Source organism: Aulostomus chinensis, chromosome 2, assembly GCF_037954235.1.
Source record: "Aulostomus chinensis isolate RoL2024-O1b breed Wild chromosome 2, RoL_Achi_v1.0, whole genome shotgun sequence".
Classification (NCBI taxonomy): Eukaryota; Metazoa; Chordata; class Actinopteri; order Syngnathiformes; family Aulostomidae; genus Aulostomus; species Aulostomus chinensis.
In genome coordinates this window covers 11,224,228-11,245,016 of record NC_141321.1, presented here as the reverse complement: position 1 = coordinate 11,245,016, position 20,789 = coordinate 11,224,228, and the positions used below count along the sequence as shown (strand labels likewise).

General features: G+C 42.3%; 1 protein-coding gene across 1 annotated transcript; it reads right to left on the bottom strand.

Annotated features, from left to right (window-relative positions):
• Window positions 1–422: 422 nt before the first annotated feature.
• lingo1b (leucine rich repeat and Ig domain containing 1b) lies at window positions 423–19,877 on the bottom strand. The gene is made up of 2 exons (XM_086193684.1): window positions 19,599–19,877; window positions 423–3,877 (listed from the first exon to the last, which is right to left on the bottom strand). The coding sequence occupies exons 1-2, from the start codon at window positions 19,608–19,610 to the stop codon at window positions 2,018–2,020; spliced, it is 1,872 nt and encodes a 623-aa protein (XP_086049810.1). The 5' UTR covers window positions 19,611–19,877; the 3' UTR covers window positions 423–2,017.
• Window positions 19,878–20,789: the final 912 nt, after the last annotated feature.

The window sequence follows — 20,789 nt, the reverse complement described above, 5'->3', positions numbered from 1 at the left end:
TTTATGATATTTCTGTGACATGAGCTGCCACAGGTGTCATATTTTCACTGTTGACAGTGATGGTCAGTACTCCCAGAGAGGTTGAGACCTGATTTTAGTGCATCTATACATTTGGCTGATCTTAGTCACACGCCTCCGCAGCATCATGCTCATAGAGCCCCGCTGAAGTAAAGGAGAGCTGTGAAACGAGCGGAGTGCAGTGAACATTAACAGTCATAGTGGTGGAATGCTTGGGACACGGTGCAACATTATCTTCCTCTGACAGGCCACTGTGGTTTAGAGCACACAATTACATACTCTATATCTCCCTCGGACTTTAGATACGCGTAGGCTTTAACTCTAGGTCAGGATGCCATACACAAGTTTAGAACTGCGCCGACATGAAAATCCTGCAGTAAGATGATTAATTTGAGGGCTATTCCTTTTGTGTAGAGCTTTTTATGCCTATGCTGCACACAAGATCATCTCTCTTAAGGATGAAAATGTCTTTACATTCATTTTTATAGTGGATTAGAATAAAATAAGCACCCCAAGTATAAAATGTTATTTATTTAATAGAATTTCCATCCACCCATCCCATTTAAAACAAGTATTTTAAGAGTTGGAACACATTTTCTTCAGAGTAGACTGTGAAATTAAGAAGACAACAAATCCTCATGAGGCATAAAACTCCTTTTTACACATGAAAACTGGGTATTGCTCAGCTGAAAGGTGGACAAACACGTACTTAAGGCAACAAATTATTAACGTCACCATTTTGTCACCAGTGACCTCAGGGCTTGTGTTCAAGCTCATTGAGCTACCAAATACAAGGAACTCAACTTAGTTTCAAATTGATGACAATTTTTCGGGGTACTCTTACAGACTCTGAGCAATAACCTTAGTCTCTCTTTTGGTTTACATCAAAAATACGTTTGCTGAATATTTTAGCTGCTCTTTAGATTATAATATGTTCAAAACCCACAGCCATTAAAAAGCATTACTATTGTGCAATAGCATAATGTTAAAAAAAAGAATAAAATACAGAAATAAAAATATGTATAGCTGAACGAGTCAATACATTTAATGACAAACTTCCTTTGTTGGCATAAAGGAGCACATACTGTACTGTAGGACTGTCTTATTTTTCTTATTCAGCGTGTTAACATGCATTCTATTCATTTTGATGTAACCAGATTAAGGAAGAGTTCCAAATATGGTCTTTAATGAATCCAATAATCCTAACAAAACCAGTTTAGAGACCGGAGTTTGAAACTTTTGAACATGAGTGGTGAAATGGGCCGATAGAAACCCAAGAGATACTGTAAAAGTTCAACATTTCTCGATGACACACGGAGGGCAGCGAGCTGCACTGATTCTGAATGTGTCAAATTCACAAACCATGAAATTAAAACGTGTGTCTTTGTATGACAACGGCTGGCTGGCTGGTATGATCTTAGTCTTAAAAGTTAAGATCCTGTAATGGGGTGACTCAAAAAAAACGTAATAAATATTATGACTTCAAATGACACATTTATGATATTCAGTTCTTATCTCTTTAATTTCTGCTTCTGATGAAATGAAAGAAAATGGGAAACCTGCTGTCAGCGAACATAATGGGTTATTGTGCTTTGTAAATCCATTTAGTGGTGGAAAAGAAGATTCCTCTCAACCACAGCCTCACTTCCTGCAATCGAACTCGAAGGTAAACTATCAGGGAATCGCATTGATGTGACCTGTGCTGTTGTTCAATCTTAATGTTGGTTACATCCACGCATCCAGTTGTCGTGTGCATGTTAACATGCCAAATCACTATTGCCAAAACACATTTACAGAAATTTTGAAATTCAACATTTGTTTTTAAAGATTCAATCCCAGGAGTTTAAAAAAAAAGAAAGAAAAAAAGTCTGGGGTATAGTGTCAAGATGCATTTGCTGCTGTGCAATTTTCTATCACTCATAAACTGAGTACGTATTCGGAGAAAGGATAGTACTGGATGCATCCTGACGGGAAAGCTCAGATGGCCATCTTACGTGGTTCACATGATTTTCATGTTGAATTGTATTGGCGCCTCAGTTGGGCTGGTTTCCTCCGTTTCCTCTTTACGTGGCACATATTCAACCTCTATACTTGACTTTGTATTGTCTTTCCCTCTACTCCACAGAAACAGAATGACAAGACAGAAGAGGACAACTCCCAGGAAAGAGATAAATCCCATGGTGGTTGCGATGATAAGTGTCTTTACATCAAATGGAAATGGAACCGTGGCCCGTGTCACATTTGCACCTTCATCACTCGGCTGGTTGGAAATGAAAGCAAATGTCTTGTTTGGTTGATGGGGCCAATTGGGGGAGTAGCTATGTACAAAAAGGTGAGCAGCTTTGGTGTCATTGCCTGCTGCATTGCCAGCAATGCACAAATAGGTGCCGTTGTCTTGGATTTGGGCATATCGAACCTCCAATGTGCCCTCGCTAGATACAGAAAGTCTTGAGCCTGCAGTTTTGGTAGTGATGTATTCTTTCTTAGGAGAAAGCCATATTATAACAGGGACTGGATCACCCTCAGCTTGGCAAGCAAAATGGACCGTAGTTCCTTCATCCACATGGCTTTCTAGAACCTTATTATCAACAATCTTTGATTTCTGGCAGATGAAGTTCTTCGAGGGGAGGATGTCCGGGAAGTCCTTGAACTCTTTTCCTTGCACATTCTCAGGTGAGTGACATAGGGGCTGCTGTCTGTTAAAGTTGAGCCTCCATCGGCGACGGAAAACCCAGAGCAAGCGACAGTCACAGGCCAAGGGGTTGTCATACAAAGCCAGGGTCTCCAGGTTTCCCACTGAGTGAAAGACGGACTCCTCCAGGGTGCTCAAGCTGTTGCTTGAAACATTGAGAACATGGAGATGGTTGAGCCCTCGGAAAGAGTAGGGTTCAATAGCAGTTAATCTCCCACCAGCCAAATGAAATGCTTGGAGCTTCTGCAGGTTGTACAGCTGGTTCCCTTCGACAGTATTAATGGGGTTGAAAGACAGGTTCAGAAACCGAAGAAATCTCAGGTGACTGATGGCTTCATAGGGGATGGCAGTAAGGTTACAGTTTGTGATGGATAATGATGTCAGGTTGAGCCCAAACAAGCATTTTTGGGTCATGGTGTCCAGGGCAGGCATATTTGAAATCTCTAGCACTCTGAGCCTATACAGCCTCTTAAAGGAATAATCCCTTATGACAGTGACGTTAAGATACCGTAATCGAAGTGACAGCAGGTTATGCAGATGGCTGAGGGCGTCAGTGGGCACTGCGCCAAGCTTGCATCCCTCAATGTTGAGACTTTCAAGATTGCTGAGGCCATGAAATGATCGCGGTGAGATGAATACTAAGTCGTTGTCACCAACTTCCAGAGCCCTCAGGTTGTAGAGCTCCTGGAACATATAGTCGAGCAGAATGACGATTTTGTTTTCACTAATATCCAACTGGGTGAGGTTGGTCAGGCCTGTGAACACCCCCAGCTGAATGAGCTTCAGCTGGTTGTTGCGCAAACCTAGAGTCCTTAGATTCATAAGGTTGCTAAAAGCCCCAGACTCAATGGATGAAATAATGTTCTCATTCAGTTGCAGCTCCTCCAGCTGAGGGTAGTTGATGAATTCCTCAGGCCCCAGAGCTTTCAGTCGGTTCTTGCTGAGGTCCAGAAGCCTGGTTTCAGTGGGTATGCCCTCAGGAAGCGTAGCCAACCTCCGTCGATGACACACGACTGACCGCTCCTGGGCGTTGCAGTCACATCGGGAGGGGCAACCGGTGGTGGAGCCAGAGAGGACGGTGCCGAGCATTAGGATCAGGATGGGCTGCCAGCATGCCACCAAGTAGCTGTGCCCTCCTGCCTCCCCCGACACCATCCTACTGCTTACCTGTGGAGACACAGGAAAAGAAGAGATGGTGTGGAAAGATGCTACAAAATGCCAAATGGCATTTCAGTAGATTTTAGATCAGACAGTGACAGATTAGACCAGAATCCACCTTCACTGCACTTAAAACCCTTTTCAGAGTTGCTTCATTCACACACACACACACACACACACACACACACACACACACACACACACACACACACACACACACAATGAAGACTGTCATGCAAGGTGCAAACTAGCTTATTAGGACTAATTAGAGCTTGAAGACAGTCATTCTACCTCCTGGGCCATACCGCCCTTCGACTGCCCCGGCCATCATCAGCCAAAGATTTTAAAACCACTGACAGGTTTTGGAGTGAGAACAATACAACAGGCCTGAGATAAATCTTCCTCATATTATTCCATTTTCCCCAAATATTCCTTTTTTTAAACTAAATCTGTTTGGGAGGAGTTGATTTCTTCTAATGGTCACTTGATTTTGATGGCAGTAGTTTGTGGCGCTGTTGACATATACTGAGTTTTACTGACAGATGTATTTTGTCCCATTCCATTTTTATATATCAAATTACAGCCACCAAAATGACAGATAAAAATCAACACAACTTATGCAGTCGTGCAGTATCCCCCTGGCACAGTCTGTTGGTTCGGGGGGGGGGGGGGTCATTGATGCTCCAAGTGGCCATAATCGAAGGTACAAATGGGTATTTGAATATTACTTATTTCTTCTTAGAGAGAGGGAGAGCTGTAAATACAGTGGTCCTTTTAAAGCCAAAACCCATCCCAGCCACAGCCTGTTCACCCTGCTCCCTCTGGCAAGAGTTACAGAGGTTTCTATCAGCTGCCCGACCGCCAGGACACAGAGCAGCTTTTCTCTTGAGGCTGTGAGACTCCTGAACTCACCCTCTGTGCTCTATTATTAGAATCAGACATAAATATAAAATATGTATCAATCTGGTCATATCATTTGTGTGTGTGTGTAGCATATATTGACCCTATGCTTACTCTGTTGTAAAATGATATATAAAGACCTTGAACCTGGCTGTTGCACACAAAACTGCAGATAAATCAAATTGGGGGAAAAACAATCATATAAAACTTTGTTCTCTCCAAGATGTCAGGAAAATAAAAGCAACATGAAGTAGATTTGCTAGTTTGCAGCGCATCTCCTGGTTTGTCCATGTCTTTGCTTTTCCCTTAAGCAGGGAATCATCCCTATGTTCCTGCAGCCCTGTGTTCAAACATTTCTATGAGTTTTTTTGTTGTTGTCTGTGTGCACATCAGGAAGCAGGATTATGCAAAAGTACTGCCCCGATTCGCACCATATTTGCTGGAGGTGTGTAGCATGTGAAGGGAAAGAACGCTTGTCATTTTGACCAGGATCTGTCCATAGGTGGCACAATTGCTACCATTTGAAAAACCAAATGCACAAAAAGGCAGATACCACAGCATGCATTTCAACAAAATTTGATAAAGAGGCATTGTGAGCAAGACCCCTTCAAATTTTGACCTGGATTCGAGGCCACGTTCCCATCTATACTGATTGGTCCAAAGTGCTTGTTCAGATGGCTGCTTTTCATGGAAGCTTGATTTATGATGGGGGTGTTGGAGCATAGAACTGTGGGCACATAGACATGTTCACCTTTGCAGAGTTGTGAGCTTTGACTTTGACTACACCATGTGTGAGGCTAGATGAGACATGGGCATGATGGCACACCTCAAAAGTGGACAAAATTTTTAAACAAGACAGTAGTAAGCTGATCTAGCGTCTGGGTCAAATGTTAGTTACAACTCTGTCATCTAGTATTCAGCCAAGCCCTCGTGTAAATAGTATTTTATATTTGAGGATGTATCAGAAAGGCTGACCCAGCTACAGCTTATGAAACTAAAGATAGTCCTGTTATGTATAATTCACAGGTGCTATGCTTGGGTTTGTCAGGAGAGGAGATGCTGGATCATCATGCTCAGGGCCCTGGGGAGGTCAGGTTGAGTGTGGTCACAAGGCACACAGAGTGTATTCTCAGACTGTGGGAAACAATTCATCATGACTACTATGCTGCACTTCTGAATTCTGAGGCAGAAGACGTTTTAACACATCAGCGCAAATTTGCACGGGCAACATGGAGGAAAAAATGTTGTACACGCACAAAGGGAACAAATTTACATGGCTAAAACTGCATTTTGTCTCCTAAAGGAGTGAAAAATGTTCTTATCCTACTCGTGCATTTGCATTCATAGGAGGGTTGAAGTTTGGTTCAAAAACATGGGAGGAGATGAGTATGCACAGACTGATGATGTATTCTCTACACGCACGTTTGCTTCCCGTTGAAATTTCCCCACCTCTTGAAAGTGGCTGTAATCCAGATTGCACATTTAACACGTGAACAGGGGACATGTCCCAAACAATGACAGCAATATTCCGCCACCACTTTTGCCTTTGAAAGATAAGACAAAGGAGGTCAACAAAACTGGTATCAAGTTCATTCCAAATTTCTGACAGTGCTTGCCATTCTATTGAACCGACACCACAGGTGCTTCAGGTTCGGGACAACAGAATGACAGCAGTAGGTGTAGCAACTGGTCTGGCTGGGGGTTTTCAGAGATGAAAACACACATCCGGACTTTGCTGTGCTGCAGCAGCATGAGCAAGACTGTTTAAGAGTGTGTGTGATGGTTATCGGTATGTATTTGAAGTGGAGATTTCTTCTTTGGTCTAAAATAACATTATGGACACCCCCGGCCGACACAGACACGAATTTGTACAGTACAGTGTACTGATGGTGAGTGAAGGCTAAAACTCTTCAAAAGGCAAACCAAGCTCTAAGGTTTTCTTGCAATCTGAAATTATCTGGTTAGCCCTGAAGCTAGCAGGGTTTTCAGTCATAGCAAGCTACAGCCTCTGGCTCACGCTCTGCATATTTGCTAAAAGGCTACGGTAGCTATTCTTGAAGGAGATACATTGCTCTTATGACTCTGGAGATGAACTGATTTCACTGTTGTATTGCGGACTGTTGTTGAAGGATCTAAACAGCTATTGTGAAGATTCTGTGCATTCTATTGGACAACACATTAAAATGTCCGGTGCAACAACCAAAGATTAGAGTTAGTGTCCTTTAACATAACCAGAACTTGAACATCCTGTCTGAATACACAACTGAGTGTGATTAATCAAGTGCACCCTTGAATGCGGGCAGTGCCATGCGTTGATTACATCATCAGTCACAGGTTTAGTACATTCAACATAAATGCAGACTGGCTCAAACAGTGTCTGAACTGCACTTTGGAACAACGTACACTGAAAATTAATACCTCTATAAATGAGACAGGGTGGCTCGGTGGTGCACAGGCTCTTTCTGTGTGGAGTCTCCATGTTCTCCCTGTTCCTGTGTGGGTTCTCTCTGGTACTCCAGCTTCCTCCCACAGTCCAAAGACATCAAGAGGGGACGAGGCTGATTGATACTCTAAATTGACTGTAGGTGTGACTGTGAGTGTGAATGGTTGTCTGTCACTATGTGTTGGTCCTGTGATGGACTGGTGACCTGTCCAGGGTGAACCCCACCTCTCACCTGAAGACTGCTGAGATAGGCTCCACCCCCGCGACCCTTAACAGGATAAGCAGTAGAAAATAGATGGATGGATGGATGAAACGTAATAAAATTGAGTGACACAGTAAAACTTTAAATGGTTCCAGAAAAACATCAGAAAACTAAACACAACCCATACAGTGGTGACTGCCCGCCATGGCGGAGCTGTTGACCTTGCAGCGAAGTAGTACAGTGGTTGCTGCCAGGAGGTGATAAATGGCGGGGGGGGGGGGGGGGGGGGGGGTTGGTCGTCAGAGGACTTTAAACTCCTATTTGATTTTGGCTCCAGGGCCCTTTAACTTGCTAAAACAATCTGGATCAATCTCTCCCATCAGTCTAGTGATTTATATCACAGCTCTACCTGTAGGATAATCTAAAGGCCGGAGGCTGGGAAAAAAACATAGTAGTGTAAAAGATATTGCCTGACAACTGGGAAATTACTTTATGAATCCTTGAAACCCTGATGTAACCTGATTTTAAGTGGTAAATAGTCTCCATTCAAATACTCATCAAGCTGGATTTATGAATTGGCACTGAAAAGGTCACCTGAAAAGAACACTTGTGATTGTCTGTACAGTGCTTTTAGGAAGCCATCTCTTAAGCTGTCTGCCAACTATTGTCGCTTAAAAAGAATTTCTGTAGATGGTGAAGATCAGGCTGATTGTGCTCTTCGAGCACCAGTAATGCCTCCCTCACACTGAATTAAAGCCTTGGGACTGTGGCCGCTTGGATTGAGGCGTTCCAGTGGAACACTAATTGCAGTTTCCTTTTTCACTTCTTGCTGAACTGTTAAATTCAGTTGCCTTCATACATCAGAAACGTTGGGCTTGAGTCCAGTGTGTATGGGGCATTGTTAAAAAAAAAAAAATAGAAAAATAAAATTAAAAAAACAGATGGAATGAAAGCAAAAATGTAAATCCGTCGCTCCCCTGTGACCTCCCACTCTATTCTGTCTCAAACTAATTACGTGACATTACAATAGCTCGTATCAAGCTCTTCCAAAGGGATGATGAAGTATGACTTTTTTCATTGAATTCAAGACAAAACCCCTCTAAATAGAGTGAGCTCCATTGTGGCAACAACAAAAAAAAGGCTCAGAGGGCAACATAATATTACAAAGATATTCAACGCTGAAAACAGGTGACGTGTTTATCGCGTGTGAAATCAGAAATATGAATGAGAACAAGACGCTCCCGCTAATCGAACACAAGCAACAACAAATGCTGTGGTGATTTTCTTGCACTTGTGTCATGCATGATTTATGATTCAGTGTTGTAAGGGCAGGGCTACTATCTGTGTAATCTGGCCTTACAGCTCAGAACTACTCAGTCTACCAACACATTGTTTTGACCTTGAGCTAAAATTCTGAAATAAAGGAAGTTCGTGCTCTGTTGACTCAGTTTTCCATAAACTTGCATATTAAAAATGGGTTTTAAAGTCTTGTGATGTTGGAAAAGTAGAGACAGGATAATGGGAAAGGTTGAAGATCTTGATGTATTGCTCCTAAACCTGTACCTTGCACCCGTATGGCTGTTTCTTTCCTCTTTATTGTGCAGGAGACGAGTATGAGTGGGCAACATTTCCCTCCTGCTCTTCGACTGTATGACTGCTTGCATTTTCTCTACGGACCTCTCTCTTCCTGTCGCTGTCCTCTCTCAAAAGCACATCTCTGCTCGCCATGACTTTCTGGCTGCCTGGAATCTCAGCATCATCTCTCTCTCTTCTCTCAGTGCTCTTGCACTCTGCTTGATTCAAGATGGAGGTGTGAGCTGCGACTGGGTCACTGAATGTCTGAATGCAGCATGAAGACAAATGAGCTCATGTATATGCATCAATGCATACATGCCCTTCAGTAGTGTTTGCTTAATGTTTCATTTTGCTGCATTGTGGTGACATTTCTGTTGGGATTCATAAAGCGAAGTCAAATTGGGCAAGAAAGATTATTGAACCCTTTCTTTACACTGGAGGCAGACCAAAGAACAAGAATACTTGAATCTGAAGTATCAACATGAATGTAAGACAGGAAATGTTTTAATTAATTGCTTACCAATCAGCATCATTTTTCAGTCCCAATGAACTGATCTCATGGAAACACCTGAAATTACCATAAAAATTACCCTTATTTTGGTTGCATGATAATAGCAATTAGCGCCATGAAAACAGTGTGAATAAAAAGTCAATCCCTGGTTTAGCTGCATCATGCATTGTTAATGTAGTTTTGTGTTTTAGAAAACTTGATTTATCATCATTTTTTTCTAAACTTGTTATTCACTGATAGAATGTATTTAGGCTACATGAAACATCAGCGATGTGATAACGTGCAAAGATTTATGCACAATTATCGATTCATAAGTAACCTCTTGAGGTGTGTGTGTGTATGTGTGCGTGGGGGGTGTTGGGAAAGAAACATTTTTTGGGATAGAATGAAATAAATAATTGATAGGATTAATAAGCTTAAAATGAAGCAACATCTCACTAAAACACCCACTTTTGCCACCAGAAACACAGCTGAAAATGTGCTAGGGACTCATTAAGTCACCAAAAGTACAGCACAAGCAAACAAATGCATTGTGCTGACACGTGAGACGACTTCATAAGTGTGTTGTTCACATGGCTTTCAGTACCGTCCTTTGACTACTGTAATAAATCATGAACGCAGCTCCGCTCTGAGAGAACATCACCTGATACCTGGAATGATTTAGGGTTTTGTTTTGACAGATATGTCCACAGTTTAGGCACAAATGTCTAATTTTTCTTCTTTATAGCTAAAAATACTCCATATTGACTGTGATCAATCATGTCATCTGTGCAGCAGTTGTTGTAATCGTTGGTCGATTGTCTGAACGCACATTTGTCTTGGTTCTACACGCCAGCATCAAAACTTTAACTGATACAGCTGAGCTTAAAAAACTACAGCTGAAACGTAGTAGCAAAGTAAATGTGTGCAGGATTTAAGAGATAGTGACTGTTTCCACCGGTGTGTTTGTGTTCCACTGAAAAATTTAAGCAAACATTTAAAAGTCAAAAAGCAAACAAACGAAGAAATCACAGCGAACAAGACTTGAGTGAATGTCAAGAGTTTCTGTAAGGAGACTGAATTAAACCTGCAGTGAGTGTGCCAAGTGTGTCGAAGATACATTAGACTGCATCACTGCTGGCGTGAAAATATATAGATGGATGCCGTAGAGTATGTATGTAACAGCAGATACACATGCAATTACAATTATATCAAAAGTCATACTGCTACAATAACGCATAATCTTTCTTTAATATTTAATCAGGCGGTAGAGTCTATAAAAAGTGCAGCTGCACACTTCAGAACTGTACTGCAGCAAGCTTCGCCTACTAATCTACATTCTGAACAAGAACCAACAGTCACATACTGTATGAGAAATCCCATAAAAAGTATCCCTCCACTGAAGCATGCACTAAAGGGACTAACCCCTGCAAAACTCAAATAATACTGCATGGCCTGATGATGTGCACCATCAAATGATTTGAGACGGACAAAATACTCCCACTTCCCTTATTGAGATGCAGAGACTCACCTGCATGAGGTCAATCAACTATTGATCTTTCTTTTTTTGGACAGCACCGTCTTCTAGCTAGCATGGCTGTCAGCCAGAGCTGGCATATATGTATGCCCCAGACGTTTCTACTCAGACAATGCTCAATACTTACTTTGAAGATGGTGTCAAGAGAAATTAGAGGAGTCTGGTCATTTGTGTGCAGGATTATTATGCACAGGGGTGTCTTTCTGAAGGAATTCTTCACCCAACGGTGAAGATGTAGAGGACAGTATTGATTTGCAAGACGTGTACAACCCTCTAACCACCTATTGAAATAGGTGGTTAGAGGGTTATACACTGAAAATAGTTATACACTGAAAACAGACCAGTGACTGATAGTAAAACATTCCATAAGAGGAACATTACGCCAGATCTGCTCTGAGCACCCTATACTGCATAATGAGTGTTCCAAAGCCCAAAGATTTGCTGCACCACGTTTCACTGAAAACTACCTTCCTGCAGGGATCTGCAAAATGATGTTTTGGTCTCCTCAGGAAGCTGTTCAAGGAAGCTTAAGAGGTGAAAAGGTATAAAGAGCTCTGTGGCATTGTGGGGATCTCTATGACAGCAGCGGCTGTATATTATTGCAGACAAGATTGCATTGGCACACGGTAAGGTAGCGAGAGGGGGAATTTAACAGAAATATATTTACATTCACCCACCAGGTCTTTAAGCACACATTCCAGCAGTGTTGAAAAACAATTTCAAGGCTTAAAATTCACTGTAATATCAGGTTTTGGAGGATCTTTAGGAGATGTGTAGCTGAGATACAAGAATTTGTTCAAATAACGGGCCTGAACAAAAATGCCTTTGTGCATCTTAATAGAATTCAGACAGATACTGAAGCACAATAACCGCCGCCACAAGGGGGGTATGTACGCTGAACCCAGAAGACGTGTGTCTGACAATTTAACTAGGGAAAACAAGGGGGAGTCTTTGTAAAAGGTAACAGCTGTGTTGTCGGGCATAAACAGCACAGAAGAATGAATCATCAGAAGAACACTAGATATGATATAATGTAACTACATCGTGTTCAACTTGTAGGTTGATGGCTTGACTGTAGTCACAGTGTGTGGCATCCAACGGAACAGTTTTCAGTTTGATGTGAGCATCTTCAGGCCCATGATTCTCAAACCAGGGTATGTGTACCCCCGGGGTACTCCAAAACATCTGTAGTAGCTTCTCAATATCTTCAGTAAAAATAGGTTTTTCCCACCCACATTCTGCCAAGACCCACTCCTACCTCAGATTGGCTCTGACCCTGATCCATCTCAGTCAAGAGAAAGAGGCGGGTCTTCTGGGGACATTCACCCATCAAGGCCTATGTTTATTTTCCTCCGGGTTCAGAAAATAAAAGGCACCCAGTATGTTGGCTAACTTGCTAAGATATGAATGAAGAGTTGAAAGGCTCTGGCTGCACACCCATGGGAGCAGTCGTGGTGCCGATCGATAGCTGAATTCCAAACCATCAGCTCAGGGTAAGACAGAGCTGGCGTTAATGTTTGCGGCATTAGCCTAGCCACTGGTGGTGCTTGCATCAACTGTGTAGGCAGAGGTAAACAGCAAGAGGTTGAAAGTGTCAGGACTTAAGTTTAGGAACCACTGCAAAAGGCAAATATTCACAACTGTGCCAAGAAAAGTGAAACAGCGACTGATCCTAAGAGAGCTGCACTCCAGCACCACCAGCAGCTGTGGTTAATGCACGCCTCCATTAGGCCGGCCATTTATCTTAGATTATCTTCTAACCTCAGGTGGTGAAATCGATTGTAGGCTTTATGTCCTACTTGTTTAATCCCAAATCTACATGATGTCTCTAACTCTCTCCACGTTGGGCTCAACCGGCCTCACCTTGGCGCAACCAAGTGCTTTTAAAGACAGTTTGCTGGAGCCTTATTCCTGCAGGGTCCAGTGCTATTTTCAACCCCCCCCCCCCCCAACACCACCACTCCTTCCTTCAAGGGTGCGGGCCAACAGCTTATTAGTAAGAATTGCACCATTCTCATAAGCTCATCCTCCGTACTAGTGATCTGGAAATAAGCAGCCTCAAGATCAGACGGCCCATTTCATCTCCTGATTAGTCAGTGAACAAGACTCAGCTAATCATCTTTGATCCTTTATATCTTCTGTAGAGCACTAAAACAATTCAATGGAGCCTTTTAGTGGGCGGCACTCACCTTATCCTGACCGGATGAGCATTAGCTCACAAATTGCTGCCTCAACATTTCCGGACCGAGGTGAGACAGTTTTTAAATACTGCAATAATCCCGGGACTGCATTGAGACTTTATGATATTGAGAGTGTTGCTACACTCTTCACTGTCAAACCCAAACTGCCAAATGTTATTGTAACTGTGGATTTTATCCAGAGGGCACCATTTACTGGGAGAGAAGGGAATTGAGTCATTTTATCCAGTTGCTAAGTTAACTGTGTTTTTAAGTTAGGAGTGAAAGACACTGGATTTACTCAGAATTCATGGCGATTTAGGTGAACATAGTAAAAAAAAAAAGAGGAGCGCTGTGTGGAAAGGGTGGATTTATAGGTCTCTCTCAGGCCTGTTTCACACAGAAAGGTGAAGGCTACTGCCCATGACACTTTTATTCACCTCTTCTTTGTCGTATTTCATCAGGGTGCTGCACTAAATATTGACAGACTTGAACTGGTTTGCACTTTGAGGCCTGCGCTTTTTCAAATTTTTAGAAATTGTCAATACAGCAATGTCAAGTGTCTGCGCACAATCTTCAGCAGAGCATCTCAGTCGTCGACCATCCGTGCAGATAAATGTGGCATACAAGAATTGAAATGTTTTCTTTTTCAGAGATGCTGACTTAAACTAAAAGGGGTAAAATATTATTTTAAAAGACAAATGAAACATCTCAATTTGCAAGCGTGATTCCTTTTTGAAGTCACGGTAGGAAAAATGCCGGGAAGTGAAAAGAAAATCAAAAGCAGTCAAGAGTTCCGAGCTGACACCTATGTGTCGCACCCTGAAGACTTAAGATTAAAAATGTGGGTGTCATCCACGCTTGAATAAAACATTTTTACAACTTAATTTTTTGTACTATTTGAAAGCATGTTATAAATTATTGACATTTTTTTCTTTTTTACTGTTTACCTCGATCTTTGTATCAAGCTGCATACATTGACTTATTCTCATTCACTCTCCAGATCTGTCACTCTTGATACTATGAACTAAGAATCCCACACATTCACGGCTGTAAAACAAGGCATATAATCTATCAGTCCATGTATCGATCTATCTATGATGCTGTCGTCGCTATATTGATGAATTTGTGTAGTTTAGAGGACATCCGTTATCTTATTGGACCCTGGGAGGAGGAGTTGCTACCGAGGTAACATCTTAAAAGCGTCCTAATAAACAACAGCAGGGAAACTAAGCTGTACTGCATCATTTTTTCATATAAAGTTATGTCTTACATTTAAGCTCATAAGGCTCATCGCCACTAGTTCAGTTTCTATTCCCAGTACATGGACTTGCTATGGCAGAGCATGTTTACCAGAGACTTCCAGTTAGCCCTCCGCTAACTTGAATGTGGATAAACTTTTTAAGCGTTAAGCTCCTCTTGACTTTTCAAATGTTTTCAGACCAAATGGCGCAAAAATACTGATAGCAAAACAAGTCATATTTGAGAGATTGTGTGATGGCCAAAACAATTTATCCACCCTTTTACAGCCACAGTAACCACGACTGAGAAGGCTACTTCCAGTTAGCCGTCTGCTAACTTAAATATAGATAAATAATTTAATGGGGCAGCTTGTCAAGGCTTTCAAAATATTATCAGACCAAATCCTGACAGTGATACAAGTCATGAGGCAGACATCGTGTTACGGTCCAATAAATAAATCCGGTGTTTTACAGCCGCAACTGTAAGTTTAGCCTTCCGCTAAAGTGAATGTGGATAAATGAAAAGATCACATCTGTTACAAGGGAGCAGGGAGCAGGCTGCAGCGGAGAGAATGTAACATACTGCGCTTTAAGATGATTCATTATAATGTAAAATAATGACCATTGTAATATTGAATATGTAGTTTAAGTGAGTGGCTGCAGGGAATGAAGAGCTATGTTCCATCACAAGGCCTGGTCATACAGTACGAGAAGAGGAAGTGTTCATGGCTGAGTGGGCTGCAGTACAGCAAAACCACTGCCAACTCCACATGTGAGAGCAACATGATCACAACCTGATGCCCCAGTACTTCTTGGTCATACAAAAGAAAAACTTTGATGGTGTATTTGAATTTTAATGGAAACTCTCAGCGCGCGGTAATCACTTCTATTCTATTGCCAGCTTGGTCTTCCAGCTGCTGTAGAGTGTGTTTCAGTTCCTAGATATTCGACTGCTTTTACCTTGGGCTTTCCTCTCCAAAAGATACCAGCTCCTGCTACACTTTATACTTTGAAGGTAGAGTACAAACAATGTGTGGGATATTCTGCGCTGGAAGCTTTGGAGGTGCCCGTGGTTGTATACGGAGGGGGTCAGCGAGAGCCAGAGGGAATCAAGCAGGCCGAAACAATTAACTGGAAGAGGCCGAAAAAACTGCAGAGAGCTGCAGACAGGACTGCTCATTCCCTGAGATCAGCCGGCGCTTAAAGGTGTTTAATTCAGCATCTAGAGGTTTGTTTTTTTTGTACAATAAGTGAGACAGAAACTGTCCTAATTTACTCGTGTCTGTCTGGCCCAGTAACACAATTGCTTTAATGATGCCATTTTCACAAATGCACAACGTTGATATTCAAGTCATACTCTGTCTGTTCCCAGCTCATAATTAACGCCATCAGTCTAATTCATGACAAAGGACGTTCGAGCAGCTCACTCATCATAATCCACATAATGGTGTGGTGTTTGTTTTTTTTGTTTTTTTTTTGGAATAGAATGAAACTTGCAAACCATGTGTAGGCTTGCTATGCAAATCTGTTTCTTGGCTCACTGACAAAGTGTAACAAAAACACTATAAAAGAGGCTCCATTCTTCATTAATAGCTGTTCCTGGTGAAAGTCAAGGAGGAGAAGATGGAAATTATACAAACCCTTATCCTTTTCTTACCATCAAGGAATAAAAAATGTTTTGGACGGGAGTTTAAAAGAAAAGGCCGAACGCCACACTGAAGCCAATTCAGCCTCTTGCAGCACTTCCCAGATTCCATGACGACGGATTTCTCATACGAAGTCCCTCTGCCAGCCGTCGTAGTAGAGGCGTAATGTTAGAGTGAGCGCCTTTTTCCACACCGCACAAAGGAAACTTGAACCATTCAGGTGAGTATTGTGTCCAAATTACTTTTCATCATTCTGAATGTGGTATCGTGCCGTGTATGAAAGCTTTGTTCGGGTTGATAATCATAGTATCAAGATTCTATTGGAAAAATTTAATTAGCTGGTACGTCAATCCTTAAGAATATGGAAATAAAACGAATATTAATCATGAACATTTTTCCTGCTATGAGAAACCAGGCCAGTGGTGACAGCAAGAAATATGTACCAATCCTGCAAAAGGGTGTGATAGACAAACTGAATTGTAGCAAATTTCATTTTGATCAACTCTGCTATGATGGAGCATGAAACCAGCTGGGAGCACGAACATGAAGCAACCTCAGTCCTCCATCTTACTGGCCCCTCCACTTTCATAGCGTGCATATGAGCTGTCATTACTCCATTTAAATGAGAAAGGCTGCTGCACTGTGACCTTCTGAATACATTTGAAGAAGGCAAATTTGACTATCCTGTGACAGATCTGCCTCCCTCTGTCATCATCGCCAACCAGCAGTGTAAAACACGTGGTCTGGCAATCTTCACCACAATCACTTTAACCATTTCCCTTCCGAGACGGCTGATGTTACACAATACACCGCAGATGGATTGTGTTCCAGAAAGAGAGCTTTAATAGTCACACCTTGGATGTTTCTCATTCACTTTTGCTCCCTAAATTCTATCACTGCACCATTTCCCGGAACATCAAAAAATGAACCACCGTGTGCATAAAATGTTGTGCCGTTTTTAACGAGAAAAATACTCAGTAAGACAGCATGAAAAGACTTCAGACAAGCTGTAACGATTCTTTGTAAATCACTGCTGTTACTCCTGGTGAGACGCAGTGAAATCTGACATTAAAAAAAAAGCTGTGTACACAGCACAAGGCCATGTATGGCTTTCATTTTACTACACTTGCACTGCCCTTGAATGTCTCCACAAATATAATACAATCAAGTACATTATCACATGATTTGTTCGTTTCATTATGATCTAATTTAAACAGGGGACAGCTTAAAACTCTGTCATATAAGTGCGGCTTTAACGATCTCCATTCGAGGCTGGATTTCATTTTCCTTTGGTTACATTTGTCAGAGTTAGATCTGAACCAAATAGCACATGAGGTTTGTTTGACTGCACTGAAAAGGAGCCAACAAGCTGTAGGTTGAGAGATAATCTGACCTGTGACTGCCGTGTTTACATGTGGCCACAGCCGTCGATGAGTGGCTTCAAGCGGAACTTTCAAGCAAATTGGAAGTGGATTTTAGAAGCGCTGCAAAAAAGGAAATGGCTTGGAATGAAAAATGAGCTTATGCTACGTGTGTTTTTGTTCAAAGGTGACAGTACAGACAGCATGATATCTCACTGTGGAAAATGGAGAAAAGTGTGGAGGAATTACTTTTTATCACATCTGCAAAGTTTGGGAATATCTGGAACATGGCCAAAACAGCTAGTTAGTGACGTGAGCCGAAGATTGGCTTTGTCAGCTTCTTTTGGGGGGGAAGAGGCCAAAACCACCTAAAGCAAGTGTAAAAACCTTTTTGCAATATTGAAGGAGTTTTTCAAGTTATAACATTTCATGGATAATGTGATACTTGAAAACTGCACAGCAAAACTGCGCTGACGGAAGCGTGACTATTCTTTGATTGTACAAAAAAAAAGAACTTTCCTTGCCTTTTGTATGTGTGGTTTATTAAAATGACTACTGGCTCTCCAAATGCCCCGCTTAAAGTTTGTGTTGTTGTAGTTCCTTGTTTTTGTTTGGTTCTACCTATTTTCGCATCGGGGTGATGTCGGCGTTAATGTGTTGTCATGTTTGTTGTATTTCCACAGCTGTAGTTTATCATTGTGTAACACTTGCGACATACCGTTGTATTTTTGTCCACGCCGCGCTCGCCATCAGAGTCATACTTAGCACGAAAACCAAAGCAGTTCCACTCGCCAGATCTGGAGGATGGTGGAGGATCTTCCATTTCAGGTGTATTCGAGGCATTAGCCTCGTTGCGAGGAGTTAGCTTCACATGTAGGAGGCACAGCTCAGTGAATCGACAGTGCAGGTGGCATAATCGAGCGCAGAGCCACTGCGCTTTTATATATATATATATGAATGATAGTGGTACACCATATTTATCTTTATATGCAGCCTGAAATAGACAACTAAATGGTCTGCACTTTGCATAATCACCAACTTGTGCTTGTTACTGGGCAAACTGTTGCTGTTTTTCATACTGCCAGTATAAGGCTGTGTCACTATGTAATCGGAATCAGTCGTAAGAATCCAGCGCTCATTGTAGTCCATTTAATTAGTGTTGAGCAGAAGACACGTGCGTGCATCGACTTTCATAAATGACTTACAGAAAAATCCTTTCAGCCATCACAATGGGAAGACATTTCTGACATGGTGAGCAGACCCTTCTCTCAGAGGCTGTCAGGGGTCTGTTGCTTGCAGAGGTTGTTATTGCAATGTTTAAAAAAAAAAGAAAAGAAAAAGAAAAGAAAGGAAGAGCCACCTCAAAGCTGTCTGTCTGCTGGAGCGTTGCAGCCATGATTACGATTATGCAAATATAACAGGCAATAGAAATTAAAGCATGAGACATCACTCATTTGGCCTGCATCAATCATCACACATAAATAAAGTCTATCCTCTCTGCCGCTGCCACCCATCTATCCGAGCTGTGGCACAGCAGACACCTGCATGTAGGTTCACGGATCAGTGCTGGATATAAACCCCCGATAAAAAGGTACAAGGGAATAAATAAGTCTGGAAGTCTTGAAGGAGCACGAATGTTAATGAGATGGCAGTTTAGGAAGCATCAACAACCACCCTGGCACAACACTCAGCGAGAGCAACACAAAACAGCCACTCTCCTGCCCAGCCTGACACCTTAAGCTGTGATTAAAAAAAAGAAAAAAAAAAAAAGGCAGGACATAGGCGTGTGTGCTTGCATGCCCTCTTGTTCACACATGCAATATTAAATAGCTGTAGTTATACAGACAGCGTGAAAGATATCCAAGATAAATATGACACTAAATGCTTACGCTACACATACAGATCAAATCACAGTGCAAAGCCTTTATTGCACAGCACAGAACAAGATGAAACCCATCTGGATGACAAAGCATAAATAAGATCTGGAGCCCCCTCAGAGTATAATTATTTTCTTGCTATCCCTACGGTTATCTACCATACAATTTTATTCCTGAGATTAATTTGGTCCCTGGCTATCCCATGGCCCCAGCACTGCACCATAATAAATCTGATCCAATGCCTCAGTGCTCAAAGCCCACCATAGAGACAGAGTACTTACCAGGACTGTCATGCAGAGAATTCTAATTCAGGCAGCTCCATGTTGCCAAGGAAATTCAAAATGCCTCTAAAAGCACGGAGACAGGGATGCAGGACACAAGGAGGGCTAGATTCAAATGGGAAAGAGGGATATATGCAGCGATGAGAATCCCTTGTCAGTGGGGCATCTGAGAGATGCCTGCGTCCTCTCCAGATGCGCTAAATCCAGCAGCACTGATAGGCTGACATGTAAACACACAGGCGGCTCGACTGGCTCACACACGCTCACATACATGCTGCACCTAGCAGAGACCGAGAGGATGAGGGAGGGGCGGCTGATGAGAGGTGGAAGGAGGAGCTGCAGCAGTGCACTAGAAGAATGAGAGGCACAGAGCAGAGGCAGCAAGCAGAGTTGGAAAGAGATACAGGGAAACATTATCTGATTGCTCCGGGAGCAGCATCTTCTGATGTTTGTGCTCTGTAGTTTTGCTATTTATGGCAGGACCGGTGTGATATGGTAGACATGGAACGCAGGGAGGAAGAATAACAGACTGGTGTGCAGTGATAGAGGAAAGGAGGTTAGAGAGGGAGAAGTGTGAATGCGCCAGTAAAGCAGAAGATAAGAAAAAAAAAGTGACGGGAGGTTATGAAGGGGTGGAGGGAGCGCTGAAGCTCTACAGCAAATGAGATTCAATTTATGCAATTTTTTCCAACCTGCGCTGGTAATGGCAGGGAACTCTGCTGGGTGAGGATGGATAAATACTTTTCCTTTAAGATTCCCTGCCAGAGTTGAGGATTAACGCCACCCGTTGTACACAGTAAGGTAATCATGAGAGAAACTCCCATTTGATGTGGAGTGGGGGTTGTGGTGGGAAGCAGAGGCTTAACAGTGCTAATGGGTGTATAGGGCTGGCACTCGCATCCTGGCAGCGCCAAGGAAGCGCCACACTCAGGGAGTGTTTACGGGAGATTAGGGGGCCGAGGATTTAGAGGAGTGGTGGTGAACATGAAGGGCTCCTGGCCACTGAGAGGAGCATGTGATGATGTTGACCGAAGGCAAAAAAAATACACATACATTTTATCAAAATTATAGAAGAGCAAAGACCTTCAGAACAAAACAGAGCGAAAGGAGAATTGATATTTGACTTACATGTGTATAGAGCCACAACTGCGAATTAATGATAGTGCGGCTTTGTAAGTGCAGCATGTATAC